At 38.5% G+C, this 27,034-nt stretch overlaps 1 protein-coding gene across 5 annotated transcripts in view; it reads right to left on the minus strand.

Annotated features, from left to right (window-relative positions):
• LOC145482234 (uncharacterized) overlaps window positions 1-13,605 on the minus strand; it is a 189,857-nt gene extending 176,252 nt beyond the window's left edge. For 4 of the 5 annotated variants that reach the window (XM_081460862.1, XM_081460866.1, XM_081460865.1 and 1 more), the window contains exons 1-2: window positions 13,482-13,605; window positions 365-4,443 (exon numbers count right to left, since the gene is read on the minus strand). In XM_081460862.1, the coding sequence (XP_081316988.1) occupies window positions 365-3,346 (2,982 nt within the window). In that variant the 5' untranslated portion in view covers window positions 3,347-4,443; window positions 13,482-13,605. The remainder of the gene's footprint in view (window positions 1-364; window positions 4,444-13,481) is intronic. The other variant, XM_081460863.1, reaches the window with a different exon arrangement.
• Window positions 13,606-27,034: the final 13,429 nt, after the last annotated feature.

Raw genomic sequence — 27,034 nt, forward strand, 5'->3', positions numbered from 1 at the left:
ACACACCCTGTAACATGCCCATTCTGTAAGGTTGCATCTCAACAAGGTAACACCATGTTGAACATGTTGAAGATTGTACCTTGTATAAGCCTCTTCATGACCACAAGTAAGCGGACAGAAAGCCTTCCCAGAGTTTGCTAGGTCTTGTGTTAAAATGTCAAGGACTCAGATTTTTTTAAATATCCCACGCTTGTGACATGTCAAACATTCCTTTTTTTATTTTATTACTGAACTGAACATCTGAACATCAACTCAACATTGCTGATCCTAGTACAGTGTATGACACATGTTAATGAGAACCTGGTACAGCTGTATATGATCTTGAACACTAGAGTCTAACCATGGTTACTGAGTGAAAGGTTACCTCATTCTGTGGCAAGTCTGCAGGTGGTTTTCCCTCCAGATGATCACATTCAGGTTCATGGCTACTTACATCTCCGTGTACTTCCAAAGTTTCCGAATATTGGCCAGAGCTAGACGGCTTCTTTGCTGACTCTTTTAAGTACTTATAGTCAACATCATGATCATCACAAACCAACTGCAAAGATTGCTCAAAGGTAACCCTCACAACACAACACAATGAGTCCATTGTACTCTCTAAAGTCTTCTTCACTAATGAACAGATGCAATTCAACTCATACTCTTTGACAGTCCGGCATTTTACTAGGACAGATTCTTCTTCCACAACAAGAGATAAAGAGGAATTACTAGGTTCCAGAATAAAGAAACATTCTCCATTCTGCACAGCAGAAGCATTAGAAATTTCAACACCTTCCACCTTGGCTAGTGCCAATGACTGACCTAAACCACAAATCAAATTATCAAAAACAAACTCAGCCTGGCGCTGACTTGAAAATCTATACAAAAAGTAGGAGACATGGGTTGAAGGCTTAACAGCAGAGGTCAAAGATGAATGGAGAGCAGGATCTATGTCGCCACCTTCATGTGGGACTGATAGCTCCTGCTCCACCAGAAGAGGAAGGTAGTCAATCTGAGCAAACAGTGAAGTCATAGCACAGGGTTCTGTTGGCAACGTCAGTTCCATATAGAAATCCTGCCCATCTATGTAACCTTTTCTAAACTTTGGTTGCAAAAATAGCACGTTTACACTCTCACGAAAGGCAGAGCAAACACGACTTAGTTCTCCCATTTCCAGCACTTTAGGAGTCTTCCAAAATAGGAGATAACATGGCTTCTTTCCATGGCTAGTTGGTGATGATAACAAGAACACATTAGGATCTTTGATACTGTCTGATTTCAAAGAAGTAAAATCAGAGTTCACATCTTGATCAGTGAAAACACAGTACACATATCTGTCAGACAACCACACTTTATGAAATATGTAATTGTGACCAGCAAAAACTACAAAGAAGGGCATCTCTATTTCATGACTTTGCAAAAAACTAAGGAGTGTATTCAGATGGGCCCTCCTCTCCTTGCCTACTTTCATGTGAACCAGATTGACAAGAGAAACTACTGTAGCACCAAAGCAGGAATATCTTTCTGCACCACCACTGGTCTTGACTTGAAAGAACATGTTGGTACTTTCAGGGGAAATGATTTTCAATGCCATACAAGATTCCTCTTGGAAGGAAACTTGCTGCTGCACTTCAGTAAATTGCTCCTCTGCTTCATCACTTCCCATGTTGAGCTGCAAGACACCAAGTAAACTATGGCAAATCTTGACATCTGGATGGTCACGTCGCAGCCCAAGCTTCAGAAAGATGTCAATGGCTTTCTTCACTTTGTCTCCAGCTGAAGCTCTGGATTCTCTCACCTTTAGCGAGAAGGCTGCTGCTTCAATGTATGCACTTGCTGTCTTTGGAGAGTCTTCACCACAAACTGAAATGAAAATATCCAATGCTTCCTGCATGGTCATTTCAGCATTCTGGAAATTTCCTTCTTCACTGTGGAGGCGAGCAAACTTTAAAAGAATCTCTGCCACATCTGGATGATGAGGGTTAATTTTCTTGAATATAGTCAGAGCTTCAGTGAGGAAAATGGAGGCATCTCTGGAGTGGCCTTTTAGCAGTGCACATGTACCCAATAGACTCTTGCATGATGCAACCATATGGTGACCTTTGCCAAAGTGATAGACAAATATTTCTTGTGCTTGTTTCAGCATTGTCTCAGCTTCACTGGCCTTTCCAGCAGCAAGTTTAAACCTACCAACTTGATACAGCAATGAGGCATAGAGATAATGGGTTCTGCCATGTGCCATCAAGTATTTGGCTTGCAACTTCTCTAGTAACACTCTAGCTTCTTCAAGGTGATTGGTATTACGGTACATCTTTGCCAAGATTATTGCTGTTGTGATAAGGTCAGCATTTAGCAACACTTGTTTGACTTCAGAATGCGTGCACAATTGATCGAAAAGCTCACCCAACTGGCAGGCAACATCTTTAAGTTCTTCACCTTGTATTTTCTCACCATTCTGTTCTTTCAGCTGCAAAGCCATCAACCTCTTCATCAAGGTTATTGTGGAGACTTCATTGGCACCAGTGATGTCATACAATACACCAATCTGCAGAATATCTTGACATCTCTTGTAGTTTCCAAATTCTTGAAACAAATCAGCAACTCTTCTTAAGACCTTCCATGGCAGATGAACATCTCTTGTCATTCTCATGGAGATATCATGGCACAAGGAGGCTGCAGAATCACAGCAAGAACAGGCATTTTCATCATTTCCAACAAGCTTGTGGAGAATTGCCAAGTTCAAACAGGCAACAGCATTTCCCAAACGGTCATGTTCACATTCAAAGCAATTCTTGGCTCTAGCAAAGCAAGTCTCACTTTTCTTGTACTCCATCCTCTCACTGAACATCACTCCAAGGTTACTCATCAGATAACCAACACCAGCATGGTGTTGATACTGGTCTACTATTTCTTCTAAACAAGCCATGTCACCTTTTTCATAAGCAAGTGCAATTAGAGCAGAGAGGATGTCCAGCTCATTTACATTATCATTTTGGGAAGTAAGAATACATGTAACAAACATGCCTTGCTGATCATTCCAGGGTTTCAGAATACTATGGTAAACATAGCTTTGTATGGATTTTAAGTACTTTTGATCCTTGTCTAGGCCACAGATTACAGCGAGTATGTTAGGGGGCTTTTGAAAATTGCTAGCTCCTTCCAAAACCTCCTTGCTGAGTAAAATAGTCTTAATCGTCTCAAGGAAGTCCAAGCAAGTACTTGTGCTGATGCCTTTTTCGGACAAAACAATTACTGATTTGCTAATGTCAGACATCCTTCTCGTCTGTAAAACATGGGAAACAGTGTAAATGCAGGCAAGAAAAAAAGAGTAACAAAGAGAAAATACAGTAATATTTACATTCAGCATAATTTCCAGAGGTGAATATAAGAATTGGACATTCTGATTGGTCAAAAGCTCGCCATATGATGCTTTATTCACCCTACAAGACCCTGGTTACTAAGCTCGTAGCCTTTCCCCATCTCAGCACGTAACCATGGCAGACAAAAGCTGAATGAAATTTTCACTTATTCCAAAGACATCACTCCAAGTCCAGGATATTTGAAAGGATGGAGAATTTTCAAATTGACTGCTGTCACCCTTGCACCCACAATCTTTTCAAGAGCTCGTATTCAAGGCATTTAAGAATCCTAAAAGCAGTGGTTACGTTGATCACCAGCAGGTCAGATCAATCGACTGAAATATATTTTTCTTCAAACTAAAGCTACTCATTTTTAGACAATGATGACAACTGTGAATGAAGTGAGCAACAATATTTAAAACAAAGGTACTGGATGAATTTATTTTTCGTAGTGTTTCGTTTGTTCGTTTTATTGCCAAACTCGATGAATAAATTGATGCACAATTGATGTACATGTAAGCGTGTTATTAAGACTACAGCTGCATACATGTTTTAGTCCGTTATTTTGTAGCCCTTAATATTCACCTCTGAAAATTATACTAAAACAATTATCCACCTCAGGCTCAGTGAACATTGGTGAATATTCACCTTGACTTCGTCTCAGTGAATATTAACCAATGTTCACTTCACCTTCGGCAAATAATTGTTAAGTAACAATCAGAAAATGCAGATACTTTAAGTAAAGCAGCAAACAAATGTATTGTACAATGTATATGAATACAAATTAAACACCATGACAACAGAAAGCAGCAATTTTCATGAGCCAGAAGTTAATCAAGACAGACTGTGTTTATATGTTTATAAAACCTTGTGTGCATGTACAAATCAGAGAAAGATATGTTAAGGCATAGACACCTTCAAGTACATGTATGTATCTTACCTAGTTAAGATATCCCAGAAGTTGAACTACATTGTACTCCTTTGACTACCAAACAGACTGGGATAACTAAAGCTGTCAGTGGTCTGTTGAATGGTCTTCACCAAAAAGTTTCACTCTGATCTCAAGTATACAAAATTATGATATTTGTGAACTGTAAATGATGTCCTAGAGAAAAGAATGGTGCACATGATCAGTTGTACTGTATTTAAAAAAAACACACATTCTCAGGGCTCGAGACTAACGGTAGCCACCTAGCCACAGACTAGTAAAAATTCCATTTTGGCTAGTGGTTTTTGCATTTCACTAGCCATTTTGGCTAGTGAAACTGAAAATTTGTGAGCACTGGAGGCCCAGAGGAAACCAATTAAAAGTTAATTTCAAATTTTTCACAAAACGAAATTGAGTAAAAGCATGCAGAATTTAAAACATCAGCTGTAACAAATATCATGTATCATTTATTGGCCCAAACAACAACTTTAAATTACTATAATGCAAAAGAATGATTGACTTTTTTGTTTGTTCGTAAAAAGTGATGAACGACAAACGAACTGCTTGCCGCTAATGATTAGTCATGTGTGAAATCATACGGAACTCTTGGGATCATGTTGCATGTGCACAGCATCTGGAAGTCACGTACGCTTTCAAAAAATAAAAAAAATTGCGTTTGTTCAAAAATTTGAATGATGCCTATATAATATTGATGCCTATGTTTGCTACTTGTAAATAAAGTTAAGATGGAACAAATTGTTGTGTTCATGAGAAATCGTGAATCAGCATTTTGAAAGAAAGGATGTTTTTTAGCGGCGAGTTGCGAAGTTCTGTGAGAATTTCTCATGGATGGCATGTCTAAAACACAGGTCACGGGTCACAGGTTATTATCGGTTTTACCAATACTGAAACAACCTTAAACCTGTACTAATACTAACCTTGAGACTAACCATTGTCTTAGTGTAGTATTCAGGCCTAAGGTTAGCACTAGGAAGGGGTTAGGGTTGTTCCAGTATTCAGTATTGGTAAAACAATGACCTGTGATCTGTGTTTTAGACCCGCCATCTCACGGAAGCAAAAACTTTGGTTTTCATTAGTGAGAGAGCGGCTGCAATCGAGCCTAACTGTTGAGCAACGCCTATAATTATAACATTGATGCCTATGTTTGCAAATGTCTGTTTCTGGCTAGTGACAAATTTGTTTTGGCTGGTGAATCAACCCTGTCACTAGCCACTGGGCTAGCGAGCAGAAAAGTTAGTCTCGAGCCGTGCATTCTGGAGGGAGCAAATGTATATGTAGGCAGTTAACGTGACAAGCAAGACATGCATAAATACAAAAATTTCACTCCACAAATCTCTTAGACCACCGTTAATTTTGAGAGCTGTACTTGAAAGAATAAAACAAGAGGGAAATTTCAAAGTTGTCTGCTCTATTTTAATGTAAAGGGGAGGTGGTTCCTAATGGAGTGTAAACAACCATCTATAATTTTAAAGAGACAAATTATAATTGCAGTTATCTGCACACAATGTGCAGTTGTGAAAATGAAGTCCAAAACAAATTCAGTCCTCTGCAATACCAATGCAGTGCTCTACCAATTGAGCTATCAAGCCAACTGGGAGCCAGTCACATTGCGAGTTTGTAATTTACCTGTAGATTGTGAAGAATTTGTTCAGGTTTATTTCACAACACCACTTTTAAGTTATGTACACAACTGTGATGATCATTCATGTCTTTACATCATCCCCCAAAATTCAAAGTTAAGATCTTTCATAACTATATTCACTTGCCACCTATACCTATCAGTGGCAGATCTAGGGGAGGGGCCCAGGGGGCCTGCACCCCCCTCCCCCTTATGTTGGGTAAGAAAAGAAGAAATCACGGAAGGAAGAAAAGCCAGCAGGGCAAGCAAACCAAAGGACCCCCACTCAAGGTCTGGATCTATCATTTCATTTCTTAATAAAATCTACATTTTACAGTTGGACTGACCCACAGATAGCTATGCTAGTCTAGGTGGGCCGATCTATCAATAGTTACAAATGATTTATTATTATTATTACTTTTATTAAATAGAAAGTTAGAAAAAAAGTGAATAAAATAATAATAATAAGTGGGTAAAGAATACCTATTTACATAAATGTGTAATTATCGAAAAAAGTGACTAAGACTAACAGGTTGATACGAATGTGGCTTGTCCTGCTGAGTTTGTGTATATCTTGGAATTTCATATGAATGAATTAAATAATAAATTTTCATGAAGTTAAATTAATGATAAGAGATGAGCACCATTTTTATCATTACAAAATTGCAGTGCAGTGAATCTTGCTAGAAATGTCAGCACTGTTACCTCCCAACAGACAAGAATTGATCTTGACACAAGACGTCTCTCACAAGTTCTAACTAAGACACACACCAGAACAGCAGAGTACATGTAGAAACTCTGTTTTTGGTACTGTCAGTGGAGGATATGCATGCATGTAACTGTATGTAGTCAAGGTGTGAAGTACATATAAATTATGTGGAAATTTCTTTCCCACAGAAAGGGACTAGTCAACAAAAAGGCTTGACAAGGTAAAGTCTGCCCAACTTTTCATTTTTTGAGCATTCCCAGCTGTTAAAATTCATACATGTATGCAGACAGATACATGAATGTATGAATTTGACCTGGCTCCCAGCTTTAATCTACATCTCAAGTAAAGAGTTGTCAATGGTAATGGTACAGAATGGAACACATACATTACTTAAATGTAAGTAAAATTTGAGGAGATATCATCCACTGGCAAGTAATTTCAAAATCAGTTGAGAGTGATGTTTACCAATTGAATCCTTAGTGTTTTGCATGTGTTATGGCATAAATTAAATATTTCAAGAAGGAGAAAAATTTGTGCCAATTCTCAGGGACGAGATTAACACCACTAGCTTCCCATAAGAACTTCTTGTTCAACTAGAATTATGGTTAAATGATATATATTTGAAGAGAAAAAGCTGGTTGCCTTTCAAGAATACTAAGCAATTAAATTGTTATAATCATGACAAATGTCGGTAAAACAGGCAGTGGTTTAACGTGTAAATCAAAATTAATATTGATCGATAAAAACCTGTGTCATGATTTGATTGACAACTGGCAAGTTCAAAAGTACATGCAAAATATTTATTTCAACTCAATTAATCATTCATGCCTTCTACAAATTATCCATAATTGTAGGCTAATGTGTAACCTTACAGAGTTCAATTGTAAAATAATATTTCTATTAAGATCACTTTTTTCCTGAAACTGTAGATTTGAGTAGGAATTTCACACATCAAACAACCTTATCAATCTTTCATTTGTTGCTACGTGTACATACATGCACAGGACACGATGAAATTTTACCCTGACCATTAAGATCCATTTTAACACATGTAAATGACATTTCTGCAATCTGAATGATTAAGGTAAGCGATTTTTAACTGAAAATATTATACCATATATGGTACAAAGTCATGCTGCAGTTGTCACACAACCGTGACCTTTCAAAGCAAAATGACAAACACTTCAATTCATTTCCCAGTGTGTGGTACAGGTGGGTGTTTCTGTTTGCCAAAGAAATAATATGTTTACAACTGTTGTGAGGTACACTAGATGCCAATGTTTTCAAACAAAGCTTCAACAGCATTTTTGAATCAGCGGTAATGGATGGATTGCTTAAAGTTGTCACCTGACTCAGGTAGGTCATATTGCCACAGGTAATTATTTATAACCAAGTAATAATGTCAAGTTGAATTGGTATTTGGCAAAAAACTGGTTCTTACTCGACTTGGCAAAAAGGCTAGTGTTCTCTGGGGCAATTTTCCAACTTTACATGCACTTGTAGTGACACTATTTTAAAAGCAAAATACTGCTTGAATTAAAAGCTATTATGGAGAATTAGTATTTTCACTCTCATACATGCGTATGCCCACAATTCCTAACATGTGGTTTTTCTGCTAGAGTACTAACTACATTCTGGACTGCCATTTTCTTGCAGTAATATATTTAACTCTCTAAATGTTCCAGGAACAAATTATATGAATTCAGTTGCAACCACCCAATAATTTAGCACAAGAACAAAAAAAACACTCAGATCTACCACACACATTTGTACATTTCCCTGAAAAGAAAGTGAAGGTGAGTTAACTTAAACTTGATCTAGGTGTAAAAGCCATGGGGTTTTACTATGAAAAGAGAAAACAACAACAACAGGGGAGAGGGGCATACACATTTATAATTTGATAATTATGTCTGGGATGTTTAAATGCTGATAACAATGCTCAATGCAAAAGAGAGGCAATTTAATATATGTGCATACCCTCAGCTATAAAACTCTGCCAGAACTGTTACCTTGCCAAAGTTATCAAAGCTAGCGAGTTACTGAACTGCACTTTCAGCTCTTTTGCACCTTGCAGGAACACAAAACCAAATCCCACCCCAAGGTAGTCACACAATCACAAATATACAGTCTGCCAGTTACAAGGTTTTCACACTGCTGCTTTCAACATTTCAGTCTTGTGTACACGAATTTCTCTACATGCCTTATGTGAGCAAAAAAAACTTCACTTGAGAACCAAATACAAAGTACAAAATATCAAAATTCAAAGTCCTCAAGCAAACAAAATTAATTTATCCAGAGAAGATGGACAACTCAAATGCAGCAAAATTCAACATTTCATCAAACACAGCAAACAACTCCATCACAGATAGAGACAACTTTTCTTCAACAAAACAGAACTTTCCTCTAAGAAAAAGTCTTTACCCTTAAAGTGATGAAAGAAATTGTGCACATGTACATGTAGATATCTATAAATAATTTATACACGTGACATGAAGTATCTTAAACAAAAGCTCTTGTGTATGTCAAATGATAGTGGACAATAAGATGATTCAAAATCAATCAAAACATTTTGCAGGGGAAAATTCCCCTGCTCTAGTACAACAAAAGAATTTACTAAAGGCAATTCTTTCAAGGAGATTTAGATTACACATGACAGACATGTTGATGCTCTTGTTTGAGGTCATTTTAAACAAACATTTTCATATTGATTTTGGCTCACAAAGGTTTAATGAAATGCAAATTCCCTTCGAAAAATAGTCAAGACAATAGTCTAAAACAAAAAGCTGCCCCCGAGCAGCCTAAAGTAATAATATCCACCAATGACAATATAATGCACATATTGTTTTGAAAGTATAAAGTTAATCTATTTTTACCCCAGCATATAAATTCACACCACAGAGAGAGGAATAGGTCACAACATTAAATTGCATTGTCTTAAAAACAAGAAGAACCAGTTCATCAAGTTTTGTACACAAGTTAAAAGCAGAATGTTCTTGAAGCAGCAAGTAGGATGAATGTTTCAGGGTGAATATTTCACTTGCTTGTGTTTATACAATAATATCACCACTCCAGTGGATCTTTAAAAGAATGCTGCTCAACATTTGCAAAAGGTAGTCTCACCAAAACCATCCAGACTACAAAGGGCTGTCCACACAAGGTCATATTGTATGAATAACTACTCGATGATTTTACCTTTGTATGATAAAAATGTGTAGGATACAGGTACATGTACAAAACATAGATGTACATGCATGTCCCCATACTTTACACATAAAAGCTAGTGACTTTGGTCAGTTTAAGAAATAATACAGTACTGAGTTTCTCAAGGCCTACAGGAAAAGCACTTTATTACACACATCTTTTCCAAGCTAGCATGTACAACAGAGCTAGAGGATCAAGAAAACATCGCTGAGCTTAAGACAGCCAGGACAAAGGCATAGCTTCCAGTCACCAAGCATTTGCAATTATTTTAGGAAGAAATCTTGCTTCACTCATGATTGATGTACCTGACTAGATGTGTATAGTATGTTAATTTCTTCAAAGTTGCGTGAAATAATAATAGTAACTCTAGTGGGTGTTCTCTTCCCTTATCTTCTTTGATGAAAAACTGCATTTTACTAAGTAGGCAAACTTTCTGGTCACCCACAGCAGAATTGGTTTGGTAAGAGGCCAAAATACTTTATAACAGATTAGGATTTAATTAAGCATATTAACAAAGATCCAGTGATGTGTAACCTTGAAAGTTTGCCAGCATCCATGTTACAGCTTTCAAAATACATTTGGTAGGCATAACAGTAAAGAGATCAGCAAAATGTCAAGCAGTATATACATACGCTGCACATGTCTTAAGTCTATGTGTGGAATTATTCCACACAGAAACAAAAAAGTATTTGAATGTCAGCAACAAAAGCTATACAAGTGTGTATATATGTGCATATTCAATCCTTGCATTTACAATACAAATGTGTGTCAACAACACTCGCAGCAATGACATACACTGTAACACATGCTAAAAAGAAAACAGCAACCAAAGGAAAACTGAAAACCTTGTAGGGGTCCTTTTACTCATGAAAATACATTCTTAAATTGAAGTAAAAACATACTGCATATTAGCATTGCAAATAGGCCACAGAAATTATGTAGTCAAAATAACATGTCAAAACAAAGATTTTTGTCTGTGCCTACAATTATTATTGTTATCTTCAGCAGACCATGCTTAAATTACAAAAGGTTTATCAATTTTTCTAATCAAGGTGAACTACTGAGAATTTCAGAAATGGTACAAGCATGTAGTGATGTATTTACACTTGCATAGTACTCCAAGTATTCAACTTTACTGGGACACTCTCACATTCATCGTTTATGCTAGCAAAGCACTTTCAAATCATGTCAGGGTTTTTTCCCTGATTAAAGTCCACTCAGCAGGGAATGAAATGACCGGAAAAAGGAAGTGTATAAATTAACATTTGTCATCACGCAAGAAACAGAACACCTCAATATGTCATTTTGTGTGTGGGGGGGAGGGGTCCAATTACCATATAAAGGCTGGCATACTGTGAGATATGCCCACTAACTTTCTAGAAAGTCAAAATGAAAATATGTCACGGAAGCCTATAGAATGTGGCTTAACAGGCATAACTGTATTCCATTTTGGGTAATTCTATATCACATTCTGTTACCCAATAGTGGCTTTAACAATAATACACTGTAGTTAGATTTTGGACATCATTACATAACTGGGCTATGGAAATCATACCAAGATGTTTCAATAAATTATACCCTTCAATTCTTCTGAAAAAGCAACTGCTCGCTTAGTTTTGTAATATTAAGTTAGATGATTACTTTAAATGCTTAATTTAAACCTATTCAACATAGATAGCAGAATGGAGGGGTTCTATCACGTGTCAGTATGTGTCTGTATGCAAGTATATTAATTTCATTACAAACACGTGGCGTGAAATAAGTTCTTTGTGTGTTTGGAACAATTTCTGACAGTGTTACCCAGGAATAATGTCATGGCTAACCGACAACAGCAGCAGTGAATAACAAAAACATCCCAAGTTTATTTTTAACCACCTTAGTTATCATTTTTCATTCTCATGGGGGAATTTTTGCGTTGGAAACCTTGCCGTTGAGAAAGTACACACCGGATAGAAGCAGCTAGCAGGAAACGAGGAAACCGGTCACTGATAGACAGGTCAAACAGGCCAGTTTGCCAAAAGTAATTTGTGAGAAAGTTCACACAGTTGGAACTGTTGGAAGGATTTTTAGTTTGTGACTCTAAGGTAAGTTGTACGTAACTCTAAACAACCTTACAACAAGACAAGTTTTAGTATGATAACCATAAAAAAACATTCTTGAGTAGCACTGTACATGTATGTACTTCTACGTCTGATACAAACTGGACAGGAGACCTAAATTGAATTCTTATTTAATGTTATTTATTATTAGTTCATAATATGCATTGCATTGAAAGGAAGGGAACAATCTAGCACATGTGCATGTATAACAGAGACAAGAATAAGGTGACAAGTGTGCACTATCACTTCAAAAATCCCAACTAGTACTAGGTTAGTTTTGTACATACATGTAATTACATACAATAAGCACAGAATGCAGTATTTCTTAGCATTAAGAGAAAGTTTTCCTGAAGTCATAAAGGACAGTAATTGCAAAGAGGGAGCAAGCATAAATTTCAGGTGCATAAAAGATCAAGCTCAAGCATTGCCCAAATATTTTGTATAACAGAGGGTCACCTTAGTATGACCGTCTGAATACGGACATCATGTATGCTATGCTACCTCTATTCTATCTCTAATAGAATATCATTTGTTGTTACTACAACATTGTGAGTATTTGTTAACGTTGATGTTGCATGTGTAAAATATCGTAGTAGCCGAGACTTATTAGCTTATCTACAGGAATAATGTGAGGTATTCGCACCTATTGCAGGAGACTTAAATTTCATCACATAATTGTGCAAGAATGAAAAGCACTCTAGGATATGTATTAACTACTACGCACTGTTTGATTTCAATGCTTCCAGTTGCCATTTTTTTTTTTAATTTAAGCTTAAGTAAGTTTATGTACTTGAGCTTACATCTGAATTATGGTCATTTCAATCTATAGTTAGATTGCCCCCCCAAGTCAGTACCCCCCAACCAAAAGTTAGTTCGCTCCACACAGGCCGAGCTCGCTACCTGAGCTAACCATATATCGGCTTTAATCAAAACTATAACAAAATTCTCGAATGTGATTGGCTATCAGCAGCCCAATTTGAGCATTAATTGGACAGTGTATACGCATCATGCTCATAAGTGGACAGCATGCATGATTTTGGGCGCCCTGTTGAATTGCATGGCACTTTGTGGAGTAAACTGCTGTGTTTATCAGCATTCAAAACGACGTTTAATCGTTCAGCGCTCAATCGATGGTTTGTTCGTTTCTCAAATTTTGTCATAGTTTTGATTAATTGGTAACAGGGCTCCGCATCGTCCAATTCAGTCTGTAATCATACTCGTTAATCACTCATATGATTACAGACCGAGGTGGACTCCACTAAGGCCTGTTACCATTATTTATTATATTTTGCAATTCTGCATAGCCAAGGATGACCTACGTTACCTGGTCTCACTGCATCATTTTAAACGTAACTGCTAAAATCCCTCAATGAGAAGCAAATGAGTAGGTTACAAAAGTTTTCTTCCCAACTGAATAAAGTGGCCGCCAGTTTGCTAACACTACTACCCTACTCACTATCTACAACAGAATTAGAATATGTGGATAGTGTTTTTGGTCGTTTCTGCTGACTCAACAAGACTTAAAATATGTAGGTGTAGATGCTTTTTTATATCCACTTATACTAACCTAAGTATCCGTTTTTTCCCTCTCCTCTAATTCAGTCGTCATATCAATTTGCTCTCCGCATTTCTTTTTCACTTCTTCTCTCACGTCTTCTCCTCAGCCGCTAGCGAGCACTCGTAATAAATTGTCTCTTTAGCTATTGCGGACTTTAGCCTGCGTGGCAAGCGGAAGGCAAGCGTGGGATTGCTTTTTCTCCAACGCGGCCAAACGCGGCCGACTGTCAACGCGGTCCGCAACGGGCCGACCTTGGATAACCTTGTTCCCAGGTCCTCTCTCTTCCTCCCTCGAGAGGAAGAGAGAGGACCCTGAGAATGAGGTTGAAACGAGTAGCACTTCTCCCCCTCTCCCCCTCCCCCACCAAAACAAAGTCGCTCGCTGCTTGACGAATAGCCCGCTCTCTCGCTCTCGATTGCATTCTGTTTACGATGTTGATAGAGTAGTTTTAAAAAATTCTGATTTTAGCAGAGTAGTACAAAACTTAGAAGAACGTGTTCCATTGTTTTGGCCTCGTTAAGGGCCCATTAATTAACCGATTCATGCAAACGCTCGCGTGCGTTGCTAAGGAGGTGAAATTTGACTTCCGGTTACTTACGTCAGCCTGACCGCGGAAAATAATAACAACTCAAAAACGGTTTACTTGCAAATTCGCTTACATTTTAGATGTTTTTCTTTGTGTTTCACAAAATGTAAAGTAAAAAAAGTACAAGCAAAGACAAAATAAGAGAAAGACAGAAAAACAAGAGCAATAAAAAGAGAAAAACTAACTCCGTGTGGCTTTGTTTGATCTTACCGAAGTGCGCTGGTAGTGTAAACTGCGCACGCGCTGAGAGGGTAACTTTTAATAGATACCAGGCGCACTTCCGGTTTCTTTAAATGCTAAAGGAAACGCGGTTTTTCCTTAAATCCAACCTTTTTCGACGAATTTCGATTAAAGCCAATGCTGGAAACATAGCTATGCATTCCTTTTTCAAAATCATACTTTTTTCAGAAAATTACGAATTTTTCAATATTTTTTCGATGCATAGCGTAATGACGATTTAAATTAAAATATTAAATCAACGAAAAAAAATCCCGATAAAGTAATTTGCCTGGGAGCCTTTGCATTTTTTCTGTATTAGTCACATGACCACGACCTACTTAGTTCACGGTTTAAGTAAAACCAGGAGGTTCTGGTAAAACCCGGCTCTCTAGAATCCAACAGTCACGCCGTCATCTTATCTTTGTTTTACATCCCTCGTGTGTAGAGTTGGTCCCTTTTGATCTTGGAAGGTACTCAAAAAGGTAGGTACTCTTCATTTTTTATAATGGACAAATAGCCAGAGCATGAAAATTATTGTCCGTTCATTGTGTCACTGAACAGTTCATGTCAAGGATGCTGTAAATTTTTGTTGTAAACATTCCAATAAAAAAAAAGAAAAAATGTTTATTATTATTTATAAAAATCATGTATTTTATATCGCTTTGACCACATTTTGAATACGGAGCTACCCTGGCCATGAACTGAAAGAGATCTAGGACGTAAGACACAATGGAAATAAACAACAACAAGGGAACATCAGTGAGCACTGGGTAATATGGTATATTCGAGCCAGGAAAAGGTGAACGACGAAGAACGGAGTTAAGTTTAAGGCCAGAAAAAAATGAAAAGACAATTGTGTCAGTAGAACAGCTGGCGCTATCTTCGAGCAAACGACTTTATGCTTCCCGGCCTGACGCTGAGCATGCTCCGTCGTTCATTTATTCTTGCTTCCAAACAGATTCTGGTCAAGACCCAAGACAAAGTACTTTTTTTTTTCTTTTTATCAAACCACCCACTGATCGGTTGATACGCTAGAAATCTGAGAAACATTGTACAATTTCTGTTAGCGATACATCAAAACAAAACAGCTTTGAAAAATAGCACTGAACACTTCCATTTATCGGCTGAGATTGGCACAGTACTGAATAAATCGGTATGATATTCGCATAGCAAGAAACTAATGCACAATTTAAGTCTACAGTCGATGAAGAAGAAAAGCAGGCAAATAAAATAAAACTATAAAATCGAATATGAAGGCCGATATAAATCGAAAGCTCCGTTTGTAAAGTAACAAAAGAAATTTTTGTTTACCTTTCGATACCCAATGCTGAAGGAACATCCTCAATCTTCCAGAATATAAAACTATCGCTCTGTTGGTAATAAGCAAAACGAAAGCCGATGAAAACTAGTGACAGGTGAAAAACAATTTCAGGGCGCTGCCTGGCCGGCCGTTCCCTCTCAATCGGATTTTTTGGCAAGCATATTTCGGTTGTTATTAAAACGCGCTACGCGTTTGCGTGATAGCGTTGGCAGCTTGGCGTAGGGCCCGGGCTCGAGCGAGCTCGAGCATAGTCTCCTCCGCAGCCGTTTTTGGGGATGTCACGCAACGCTCCGGGGAGTGTTGCGTTACATCCCAGAAAACGGCTGCGGAGGAGACTAGCTCGAGCATGACCAAGATCATTGTGTCGCGGTGTTTATGAGTCCGGCCTTCTCTAGTCTCAAGGCAAGTAACGCATGAACGCTCAGTGTCCGACTCTTTCCAAACAGCAGTATAAACGAGTATACCTGCGATCTTTTGTTTCACTGAAGTTTACTCCACGTATAACCAAAAAAAAAAGCTTAATTAAGAAATTCCACATAAGAAATTACATCCAACTATGGAACAAAAATTGGAATGAAGAGAAGCAACCGAAAAGCACCCGAGGCGCCATGTCAAGGATGCAGCCCGAAATCTGTTTGAAATACCTGTCAAAATCTGGGCCAACCGACTCTGTTAATAAAACGTCTGGTTATAATCTCTCTTTTCCTTTTTTTTAATATGAACGTCAACAGATTTTGTCTACTCAAGCTTGTTGCTCCCGCCGAACACATGGTCTTTTGTTGCAGTTTCACGTGTGAGTAATGTTTAATTAGTCAGTATTGTATAGTTTCACGTGTGAGTAATGTTTAATTACTCCGGGTTGTCTCCTTCGTTCAAAGGCACTTAATTAAAAAGCTCATTTTCCCATTCGAGATCCTACAAAAGATGTCTGATTTTTTTCTGCAAAGTGGCATGTGAACTGATCATTTAGTCTTCGCGACCACTTAAACAACTTTGACAATCAAACTGATCAAACCTGAAGGTTTATCCTTTCTATTAAGAAATAAACAACAACTTTAAAGTGCAAATTCTGTAAAGTGCAGTGGCAGGGTTGGAAAAAAGCACCAGTTAAAGTGCCCGTAAGTTGAAAACTGCACTTAAAAACGAGCAAAAAAAACCTCAATTGACTGATTATGCAAAATACTGAAAACAAAACAAAACAGCTTTGTTTTGATTTGCAGGACGCTAGGGTTTTATCCTGAAATTGAAAACAAAATAATCGCATGGAAGTTGGACTCTGAAAGTGAAAGGGTAATGGAATAGTCAGGAACTACAATAGCCCTATTGACGCCACATGGAAGCTGAATGGAAATCTGTGACTGTTGACGTGATAGGCGATAAAACTGCGCGTGGTTGTTGTTTCACGCGATATGTGTGTGACACAAGTTTGGAAGGAATAACGAGAAGGTGTAAATACGTCTTCGAGGGACAATTATAAAGGTGAATATCACGAAGTTTTAATTATGTAGTCGGAAAATTGAATCCTCGTCGGTACCTCGTCGTGTATGTTTTTCACCGTGCTACAAGCCCCCCTTCCGTGCTACTGAGGAAAAGCTTCACAAATATAGAACGATTTTTTACCTCCTGAATTTTTGCACGGCTGTGCTTCCGAAAGCTATTACAAACGAGGCAGATGTGCAAATGTGGGTTTCGGTTTCACTAGCATCTGCAGATAGCTAGATAGAGGGTTTGCCAGTTGTCTCTGTATGACAACAACTACGGCCAAAATTCATTCCTGTTTTACTTTGTTAATAGCCCAATTTCGATATATCAAAATTCCGCCTAAATCAATAGACCCTAGCACGAGGCTCTTAGGAATAAACCCCACAATTAAACTCTGTTGTTATTCCCCGGAGCGTCGTGTTAAGGTCTATTGTTTTACCCTGAATTTTATTGGTCTATTATTTAAACTTTGAAATCACAGTGGGTTAAGCCTGGTTAGCGACGCAAGCACAAGCGTAAGCACAAGCGCAAGCACAGCAATTCTTATTTCACTGTGAAAACGGCCTTGACGCAGGCATAAGCACAAGCCCAAGCACAAGCACAAGGATCAAAATTTTTCCTTTTTCTCGTGCTTGCGCTTATGCTTGCGTTTTCCCTGCAACAAGTGAAAACGAAATACCGCTCAGGCATAACACAAGCACAAGGATTTTTACCACCCGTGGTTATGTTTGGCCAATGAAAATACTGAATCCAGATTATCTCGCGACTAAACAGTTTGCAAGGTTGGATAATTTTGCTTGTGTTTGTGTTTGCGTCGAATTTCGTTTTCACTTCGGTCATCCCTATTGCCTTCGTTTGTGCTTGCGCTTTTGCTTGCGTCGCTAGTGAAAACCAGGCTTTACTAAAGACTATCAGAGCCCCATTTGTTACAGTTCTTGTGTTTCGTTGAAGTCCCTGGACCGGACTCGACAGAACGGCGGAAATGGAGCCTAACCCCGGGGGCAAAATCGAATCATTACGGTATTCAAAAAATTGTGGCAATATAACTATCGTGCAGACCTATACTGGCCTCCACACATTTAGTGTAGTGCTGTTAGTCGGAAGAATTCGTTAAACCGGCAACAAAACAACTTCATTGGTTCCTTGTATTCTTAGGAATATAAACTGAACGAGAAATTCCACCCAAAAGACAGAGAGTTACACTCTGATTGCAATGTTTTGTTTTGGCTGCCTCGGCAAGCCAAGCTATAACACTGACCGCCAGGATGTAGACAGTACAGTAGATTACCTCAATCTTCCTTGTCTATCTCCAGTCTTCAATGGGTAGGTAGCTACGGACACTGATATCAATGACAACCTTATAACGAATTCGGCTAGAGTTGTTTCCACGGCTGGTTGGTCTCCCTCGCCTGTAGACAAAATGATTCCCCCATTATTTGGAGTGCCTTTCATGCATGCCGGTTTCGTATCGAGTAAATGTTATAAGTAACCAAAGCTGGGTTATCAAATGCCAGGTGCCATGAGTAACCCTTTTGGCCTGTGGGTACCTGAAAATCACACGTTTGTCACGACGAAACATGTCTTACAAAACTGTCATTGAACCGAAAAACAAGCATTCATATCAGTCGTTATTCCACAGGTTTCTCAGTCTAGGACTGTTAAGTGTTTCCCTCGTTAAATAAAGTTATTATTATTATTATTATTATTATTATTATTATTATTATTATTATTATTATTATTCCACTTAAACACTGCGAAAACATTTGTCTGAGATTTGTGATCTTCTTGTGGATGCATTTAGCCTCCGCTAAATGGTTGGTTTAATTTAGAGAGGTGTGTTCCTCGTGATGCGAGTTATAAAGCATGTATAAAGATTGTGACTGGAAACCACACGCCGGGGTCACGAGCTCGCTATCATACAGATCCTAGGGATGGCATGGATGGATGCAAAAATAAAGGAATAAAATAAAGGGATGGCAAAAATAAGAGACATCTCGTTCTAGGTTTTGGTAAACGTGAACATTAACTGCGAAACGTCTCCCTCTGTAAAGATATTTGAATCACAAATTTCGCAGTTATTGAAATGTCATTAACGGTGGAAAGTCTCCCTCTGTATATATAGTTGAACCACAAATTTCGTAGTTATTGAAATAACATTAACGGGGGAAAGTCTTCCCCTGTATATATCTGAATCACGAACTTCGCAATTATTGAAATGTTATTAGCGGCGAAAAGCTTCTCTCTATATTCTCCGACCTGTTTCCTCTGGAAACAGCAGCGGAGTTCTTCACGGAATTTGGACAAGATTACATTGTGAACTTCTTGTATACCTATCTAATGTAGTACAAATTAAGTCCCTGTAAGGGTGTGAACAACAAAACACCCACAAGAAATACGTGCAGGTTATTAAAATTGATTTTGATTTTGGGACTCACTGTCAGAGACTAAAACTTGGGTCGACAAGATTCCTCCGGCAGTTCGTTGCTTGTGCTGCTCATTAGTACTTCGATGAAAAATAAAAAAGATTATGATAAATTGACAAATTAAAAGGCCAAAAATATAAAAGAAAATTAATTACACAGTCACGGTATAGCTGTCTATTATTCAATGGTATCGGTTTTATGCTTCACACTTGATTTTAAAGGACTGTGATGTTAGGAGGACTGAAAAGTAGAGTAGAACCGTTTGAACGAGCAGTATGAAAATTTTTTAGTGGTCGTAGGTCCCGGGGAGGGGGTACTTTGGGAATTTCTGGGTGGGGATGAGCCGCTGGGCCCCCATGAACCCTTTGCCTATACCAGAGCTAGTTCAGCTGAATTTTGCTACCCTATACTAGAGTAAACTCCCCAAATCCCCTCATCTATCGACACTGTCGAGGCTGATTTGCGTAAATTTAAACTTGCCGATTTGATTTTTTTATATTTTTGAGTGGCAATTCCTGGTTTCCTTAGTCTACATAAAATCTTCAACCAACTAGTCAGTTTTGTGAAAAATGATACCCTATTCTAGACCCAAACGCTCTGATTTATATACCCTATCCTAGAGTAAACTGCTTGAAAACCATACCCTTCACAGCGGCACATACCTATATAGCCCATATATGGCAGTGTCCCCCCCCCCCCCCGGGTCGTAGGTCTGGTTTCAGCTGCAATCTGTCTTACCGGATATAGCTTCGATCGCCGCTCACAGGTCACGCTCACAAGCTTACTTGGTTTGCGTTCTTCCAGTTCCTCGAAATTTCGAGGAAAAGAGAGCCTGCTCACACATCGGGTAGAATGCCTGGACATTATTAATTATTCATGACCGGCGAAGCGGCAAATTTGAATGTTTGCGTGTCGTGAAATGCCCTGATTAAGAGAAGAAAGGGTCCAAATTGGCCCAATAGCGTTGATAAAACTTACTGTTCTGGTTTCCAGGAGTTAAAACTTCAACTTTCACGCGCGGCTTTTTGAAGAAGAAGGTTGAATCTTCAATTTAGGCCGTTAAGTAAGTTGATATATGAGGTATAAGGAGTAGCTTTTGCTCTTGAAAATGGGCAAAAATTGGCCATTTTTTGTATGGGGACCGTTTTCAGAAGCAATTTTCAGACCATCTAAACCGGCCTTCCTAATTTTTACGCACGGCAAATGAAAGATGGCTTTTTACTGAAACAAAACCCGTTTCAAATTTGAAAATCGGTCCACAGGAACCTGTAGCTTTTTGAGTTTGAAAACTTCTTGTTGGAGTTGCATTTGAAAATGGCGCGTCTTCGATGGAAGAGCTATTGTCTTAAGCACACGTCTGTATAACAATGGCTGTCAAAACTAAACAATACCCATTCAAGAAAACCACTTGACTGTAACTGAAATATTCATTACCGCGAATTTCAAAAGTATGCTGTCGGCGCAGCTGATTCATTCGAAAACCTGTTGCTCAATGAACATGGAAAGCGAAATCGTAAGTGATCGGGAGCTCTTTTCAGAGCTCTTCGAAACCCCGATCCATCCCCTGCTGATCAACATAGTACCTCCGTTCGTCAATGAAAGCAATGGCATATTTCAATTTCAAGACAAAAGACAAAAGACAAAGGGATTAATTCCTTACGACTCATGTTGATCATGACTTTAGTTTATTTGGTGGCTTCTAAAGAAGTCGTTTTTGTTGGTGTCCCACTGGCCCACTTTTTTTGTAATCCTGCGTAGCAGACGTCTTCTCTTCAAGGAAGAAAGGCGAACGAAAAGCTTGTGATACGCAGACAAAGAGAACAGCACGGGAACCGACCAGCGCGCAGTTGTTTTGCTTAAACGAAAGAACCAATTATTTTTATTCCTATCAAAGTTTTAGGGGATTTCAAGGCGAATAAAGTAAAGTAAACATCGCCAATTACTTTAAAAAAACTTCAAAGAGGCCAGCGAGTTATTGTGTGACAACAACAGCGCGAAGACTCGTGTCAATCGGTCAGATTTTTTTGAGAAACTCGGCTTTCAAGACCAGATCTTTAGCAAAGAAACAATTCTTTTTATTCCTTGCAAAGTTTTAGGGGATTTCAAGGCGAATAAAGTAAGGGAAACATCGCCAATTACTGAAAAATTTCGAAGAGGCGAACGAGTTATTGTGTGACAACAATCTCCGAAGTTTTTGTCACAGAATAATTCGCTCGCGTGAAGATAAGAGTGTTATTCCGTGGATAATTATTCTCCGGAACTTCTTCTGTGATATCCTTTACGTAAAGAAATCACACCAAAACCATGCTATACATCTAAAATCTCATTTAGACTATCAGATAGTCTAAATCTGTGCTATTTGGAATGTATGTTTATGTGGTACGAACATGTACGAACGTGTATGTAGGTGGTACGAAAATGGGTGATACGAAAAGACGTTGGTACGAAAAACCCGGATACATGTAATGGCCTATGGTAAAAATCGGATGCAAATATCCATTACAAGTCCAACGCTTGAAATAGCCAGCTTGAAATACGCGATATCGGAAACAATAGAATAAAGAATAACTTTCGAGGCCTTTGTTTCTTAGCCCCGCCTTGACAAGTTAATGAGCTAAGGCAGTATTCCCTTCGGAGGAAAGCGTACGTGATCTTTGACCAATCAGAGCGTCCCTGTTTACGCTTCGCTGCTAATATTACAGACCTATAATTTTTATTCGACTGCAAGTAAATGTCCCGAGAACAATAGGCATTCTACGCGATGAGTCTATTATTGTGAGAGATATTCGCTAACTGCGAAATGTATTCTATTTTATAATTTATAATATTTTGAGTTCCTTTGCTGCGAAATTTTATTTCTCTCTAGCTAAAGAGAAGAATAATTGTAAAATTTGCATTTGTCAAAGACCGTCAAAGTACCGCAAAGCTCTCCCTAAATTATTCAACATTGCCATTTGTCTTACGCAAGCATAGTATAAAATGCGATGTCAAATGAAGTCTGTGCTACCCTTCACAACCCTGCGTTAGTGTTGACCAAATCATTTAGTGCAGTTTAAGCTGCCTCCTGAAAATCAGTGGATCTATCATTGAAAACCACCATACCATTTGCTGTTCTTTTGAGAAAATTTCAAATCGATATCGGCCAAATGCAAGTCATTACAAATAACATGCAACTTGAGATTAGGATTAAAAAAAAATTATTTGGATCTTTTAACACCTTGTCCAAATTTAGAACTGAATGACAAAAGTATGCAAAATCACGTGATTTCGGATAAAAAGAGTCAGTCTGAGTGTTGTTTTGCGAAGAAACTCTTTACGTGCTGGTTGTTTTTTTGTCACGATTTTGACCAGAAAGCATGAGAAAGATTTACAACTTATTTGGCACTGAAATACGGTGCTGTCTTCAGAAACTGATCTTGTTTGAAGCCTTTAAACTGTTCTTGCCTCTAGATTGGTCTTCGCCTGTTTTGAAGATAGCTGCTGTTAGCTCGCACTTTCTACAAGTGACAATTGTACAACATACTACTGTGTTGAAGCGTTGTCGACCAAGAACCTCAGACAATGCTGTTTGTGCTTTTAGAAACGTTTCCGGACCTATTTCTGAGCTCATCTACTAGAAGCTTGCCATTTTCTCGCAATTTCTTGCATAACAACTTGAAGTAATTATGTTTGGTTTGCCTTGTGACCCGTCAGTGGTAGCATCACAACTTGAATCTCTGATTCTCTAAACCGCTGATGTATCACACGATTATAGTGGTGTTAAGGTGGATTATCCCTCCTTCCTCATGCCATCTCGTCGAATTCAAGAAAAAAAATCCAGAAACTCGTAACGATGTTCTTCGCGCAACAAACTGGTCCAACACTACAATATCGATGTAAACCATAACTACCTCTTCTCAGAAATCGTGCAATTTTCCGCACTTTTGTGATTCAGTCCGCAAATTTAGATACGCTGTAACGCAAGTCTTCCTTACATGAACTACATGAAAATAACTTTCCATGTGTGGAATTTAATAAAGTCTAAGACAGTCACAAAGTTATTTGCATCGTTTTTATTGTTTTCATTTGTGGTCGTAAGACGTCGATCCAGAACAGTTTTTTCCAGCGTAATATATACACTATTTTTTTTACCCAAATGGAGACTGCTGTGGGTAGTCGTAATACAGGTGTGTAGTTTGTCTTATTAGTCTATCACTTGTGATAGTTTATATTTGTTCATGGAGATCGTTTATGTGTGGCTGGGGTTTGTGAGGATCTATTTTTTATAAGAATATACTTTACAAGAATATCGAGGCTGAAATTTGAGAAATTTTATGAATATCTTAAGAATAAACCCAAGGCTGGGATTTTGAAAATTATATCATTTTGTGTGTTGAAAATTTGTAAATACAATACAGTCATGTGTTTGTAACTAAACCATATAAAATTCTTTCTTTCTCTAAACAACACTAGCCATGCGTTCGATGCTAATAACATTTCTGCAAGAAGTTATGTGCGTCATTTCAGGCTGGACTGGGCAGGAGCTGGCCGCTCCAAAATTACTTTATTTTTAACACCATCCAGACACCAAATACATTCGAAAACAGGGATGTCATACTCTATAATTTAAGAATATTCGCAAGAATATTGTCAGCCTAAAATCGGCAGAGCAATTAGAATATTTAACCTCGACCGGAAAAACAATATTCTTATAAAAAAAAAAAGTGAGTGTATCCGTCTATTCTAAGAAACTTATACGGAAGTCGAAACCAAGGTGCAACGCAAGCACATATTAGAGAACTTAAACAAGACACAGCCGAAATGATCGACTTACCGAGGGAAAACTATGTTCGAGGCCTTATATGGAGCCATATTGCTAGAATAGGCAGCGACCTAAAAAGGGTATTAAACAACTGAATCCAAGTTTACAGATCACCGGAAATGCTGCAAGTTTACAGATCACTTGAAATGCTGCCCACAGTATGGCCTAGTTGACTGTTCCAGAGCAGCAGTATTAGTGTATATAGAGCCTAAAATGCGGCTTTAATACCGATGAAGGTTGATCCACAGTCGCCAACAAAGTGTTTTTATAAAAGCAATATTTGTCTTCCTTAAAATCGAAGTCAAGCGAAGTTTTACGTAGGTGTATCGACCGTAAATGGTTCAAACCTTCAAGTGAGAAGCCAGCGGTTCTTTGATTGGCTTGCCGCGTGCTGCACTTGGGTCTCTTATTGCCAAATTGTGCGATGGTAGGTACACTTAACATATTCATACACTGCTACCACTATTTCATGGTGCTTGATCTCGCTCTAAGCCAGTTTTCTTTCGGTCCGAGGTACGAGAAGGTCGAGCTGGATGGTTTAAGACACCTCCGCGGCTACGTGATATTAATTTTTCAAAATCATAGCTTTAAACTATGAAATCAAGTTAAACCACGCTCCCAAGCAAGGGCTTTATGTGAGTTCGTCTACAACAAAAAAAATCATTCGATATAGATATTTCTACCTAGCTGTTGCAAACTGTCACATGGCTTACTTGCGAAAGCACAGTGGTATGTAATCGTTGCATCAGATCCACTCTCTCTCTCGACCATGACTGTCCCCGGGTTACAAAAAGAGCTACTCACATTTTACAGCAGCCAATTCCGGTGATTTATCTTTCTTCGCTTTTTATTTTGCTCTAGATAATTTAAATGTAGTTTTCTACCAAATATGTTTAATTATATAACCATGCAGTACTCACCAATCCGTCCGACGCAAACACGTTGAAGGAAAATGCTGATTAGAGTGTATGTCAATCAAGTGATAACTGAAAGCGGAAGACTAAAATTACAGGCTTCAGGGATTTCTGGGATCATTTACCTTAACATTGGAAACCATTGGTCAGTAACATGTCACGTTAGTTACCCAGCTTTTCCCAGAAGTGGGGATTACTGTGATTGTATTCACTGTTGATCTCTTTAAGAGTACAATAATACCAATTCATCGACTGATTTCTGAGAAAATCTTTTTGCTTTTCCACACAGCTAAGAGGCAAGCTTCGAACTTTGCTGCCCTGACGGTTAGTATCGTGGCTATGGTATTTCAGGTCTAAATTCAGCTACAAATTATGCAGATAACACCTCGGTATGTCCTTGGCCCAATTCTGCCTGTCCTAAACCGGGATAAAGGAGGATAGCTAAGACATGGGCCAACTGCATTCTCTTTAGTACCGCAGAAAAGGCAACAAGTGAGAACATTGGCATCAGTCAAGGAAGTGAAACAGACCGCAACACTGGATATATGACTATTAGAGATAAAATCCAACAGAAAGTCTCCTTAGCAACAGACTGCTATACCTAGATTCAATTCCAGATTTGACTGAACACTAAAAGAAGAGGTACAGAAAGATGCATCGAGGCCAAAAACAAGATAAAGTAAAGATAAAAAAATAGAAAATTAAAGGAGGACTGACACTACTGAATTGATACTGCTGTTTGTCACTGAGAATTCACTGGGACACTGGGGAAACATGAAATTAACAATCTCTGTTCTGTGAAGAGAAAACGTTTTTATTGGAGTTATACACTTGAGGAAACATATTAATCGTGCAACACGTGGTGAGATTTATTCCAGTGTGTGAAGAACAGACGTCAATCACGACGTAGATAGTCTTGTGCAATATGGTAACGAAACTGTCATAAAACTTCAAACTGGCAAGGCCTGGATGTCTCCAAGATCATAAAAAAATTGAGTGATCTTTCATGACTAACAAAGCCTGGAACATTATCCTTGTATTGTAAGAGAAGTGGATCACTTTAACAACGTTTCTAAGAGGAAACACCTAAATTAACGAATATTTTGCTAAAAAAATCATTGTTGGCATTTTTTGGTCGCTGGAGACCTTGGATTTGTACCTTAGAGTCAAGATGTTGCAGGGATGCAACGTCTGCTGTGTCTAAGCAATCCGATTTTGGAACGCAAGATCTTGTTGAAGTTGTGGCGAGTAAATCTCAAACCCGGCTATTATGGTGTTACTGCTAACCTCTTATGTATCCTTTCAGTCCGACTGCTGGTTTCTTTTCTCTTTCCTCCACTGCGTGAATACCTTGACAGCATAACTATACTTACTGCGGTCTGCTGCCATAGATTCCCAGGTTGCTGGATTGATGTCACTGACCTTCATGCCCCGTTTGTAGGCATCCTTAAACAGCAAAAGTTGCCTTCAAACAGGTCTGGAACCAGAGTCAATCCGTCGTCCATTCTGTGCCTTCATAATCGACGTTGACGGAGCAAGAAGAGAATACTTAGTAATCCCTTTCTTACCAAAGCGACCTTGACGGAAACTTGGTCTTGTCAAGTGATGCCTAGTATCCTTCTTAGGCAGCGTATATGGAATGCGTCGAGAGTGCGTTCTCGTCTCGAGCACGTTTTCTATGTCTCGCTTACATAAGAGAGTGTACTGAGCACACAAGCCTGGTAGACCTTCAGCTTGCTGTTGATGGTCAGTAAGGTACTTTCCCACGCACTCTTGACAAGCCTTGGCATATAGCTTTTGCCGCCTTTTCGATGCG

The sequence above is a fragment of the Orbicella franksi genome, chromosome 3, assembly GCF_964199315.1.
Source record: "Orbicella franksi chromosome 3, jaOrbFran1.1, whole genome shotgun sequence".
Lineage (NCBI taxonomy): Eukaryota > Metazoa > Cnidaria > Anthozoa > Scleractinia > Merulinidae > Orbicella > Orbicella franksi.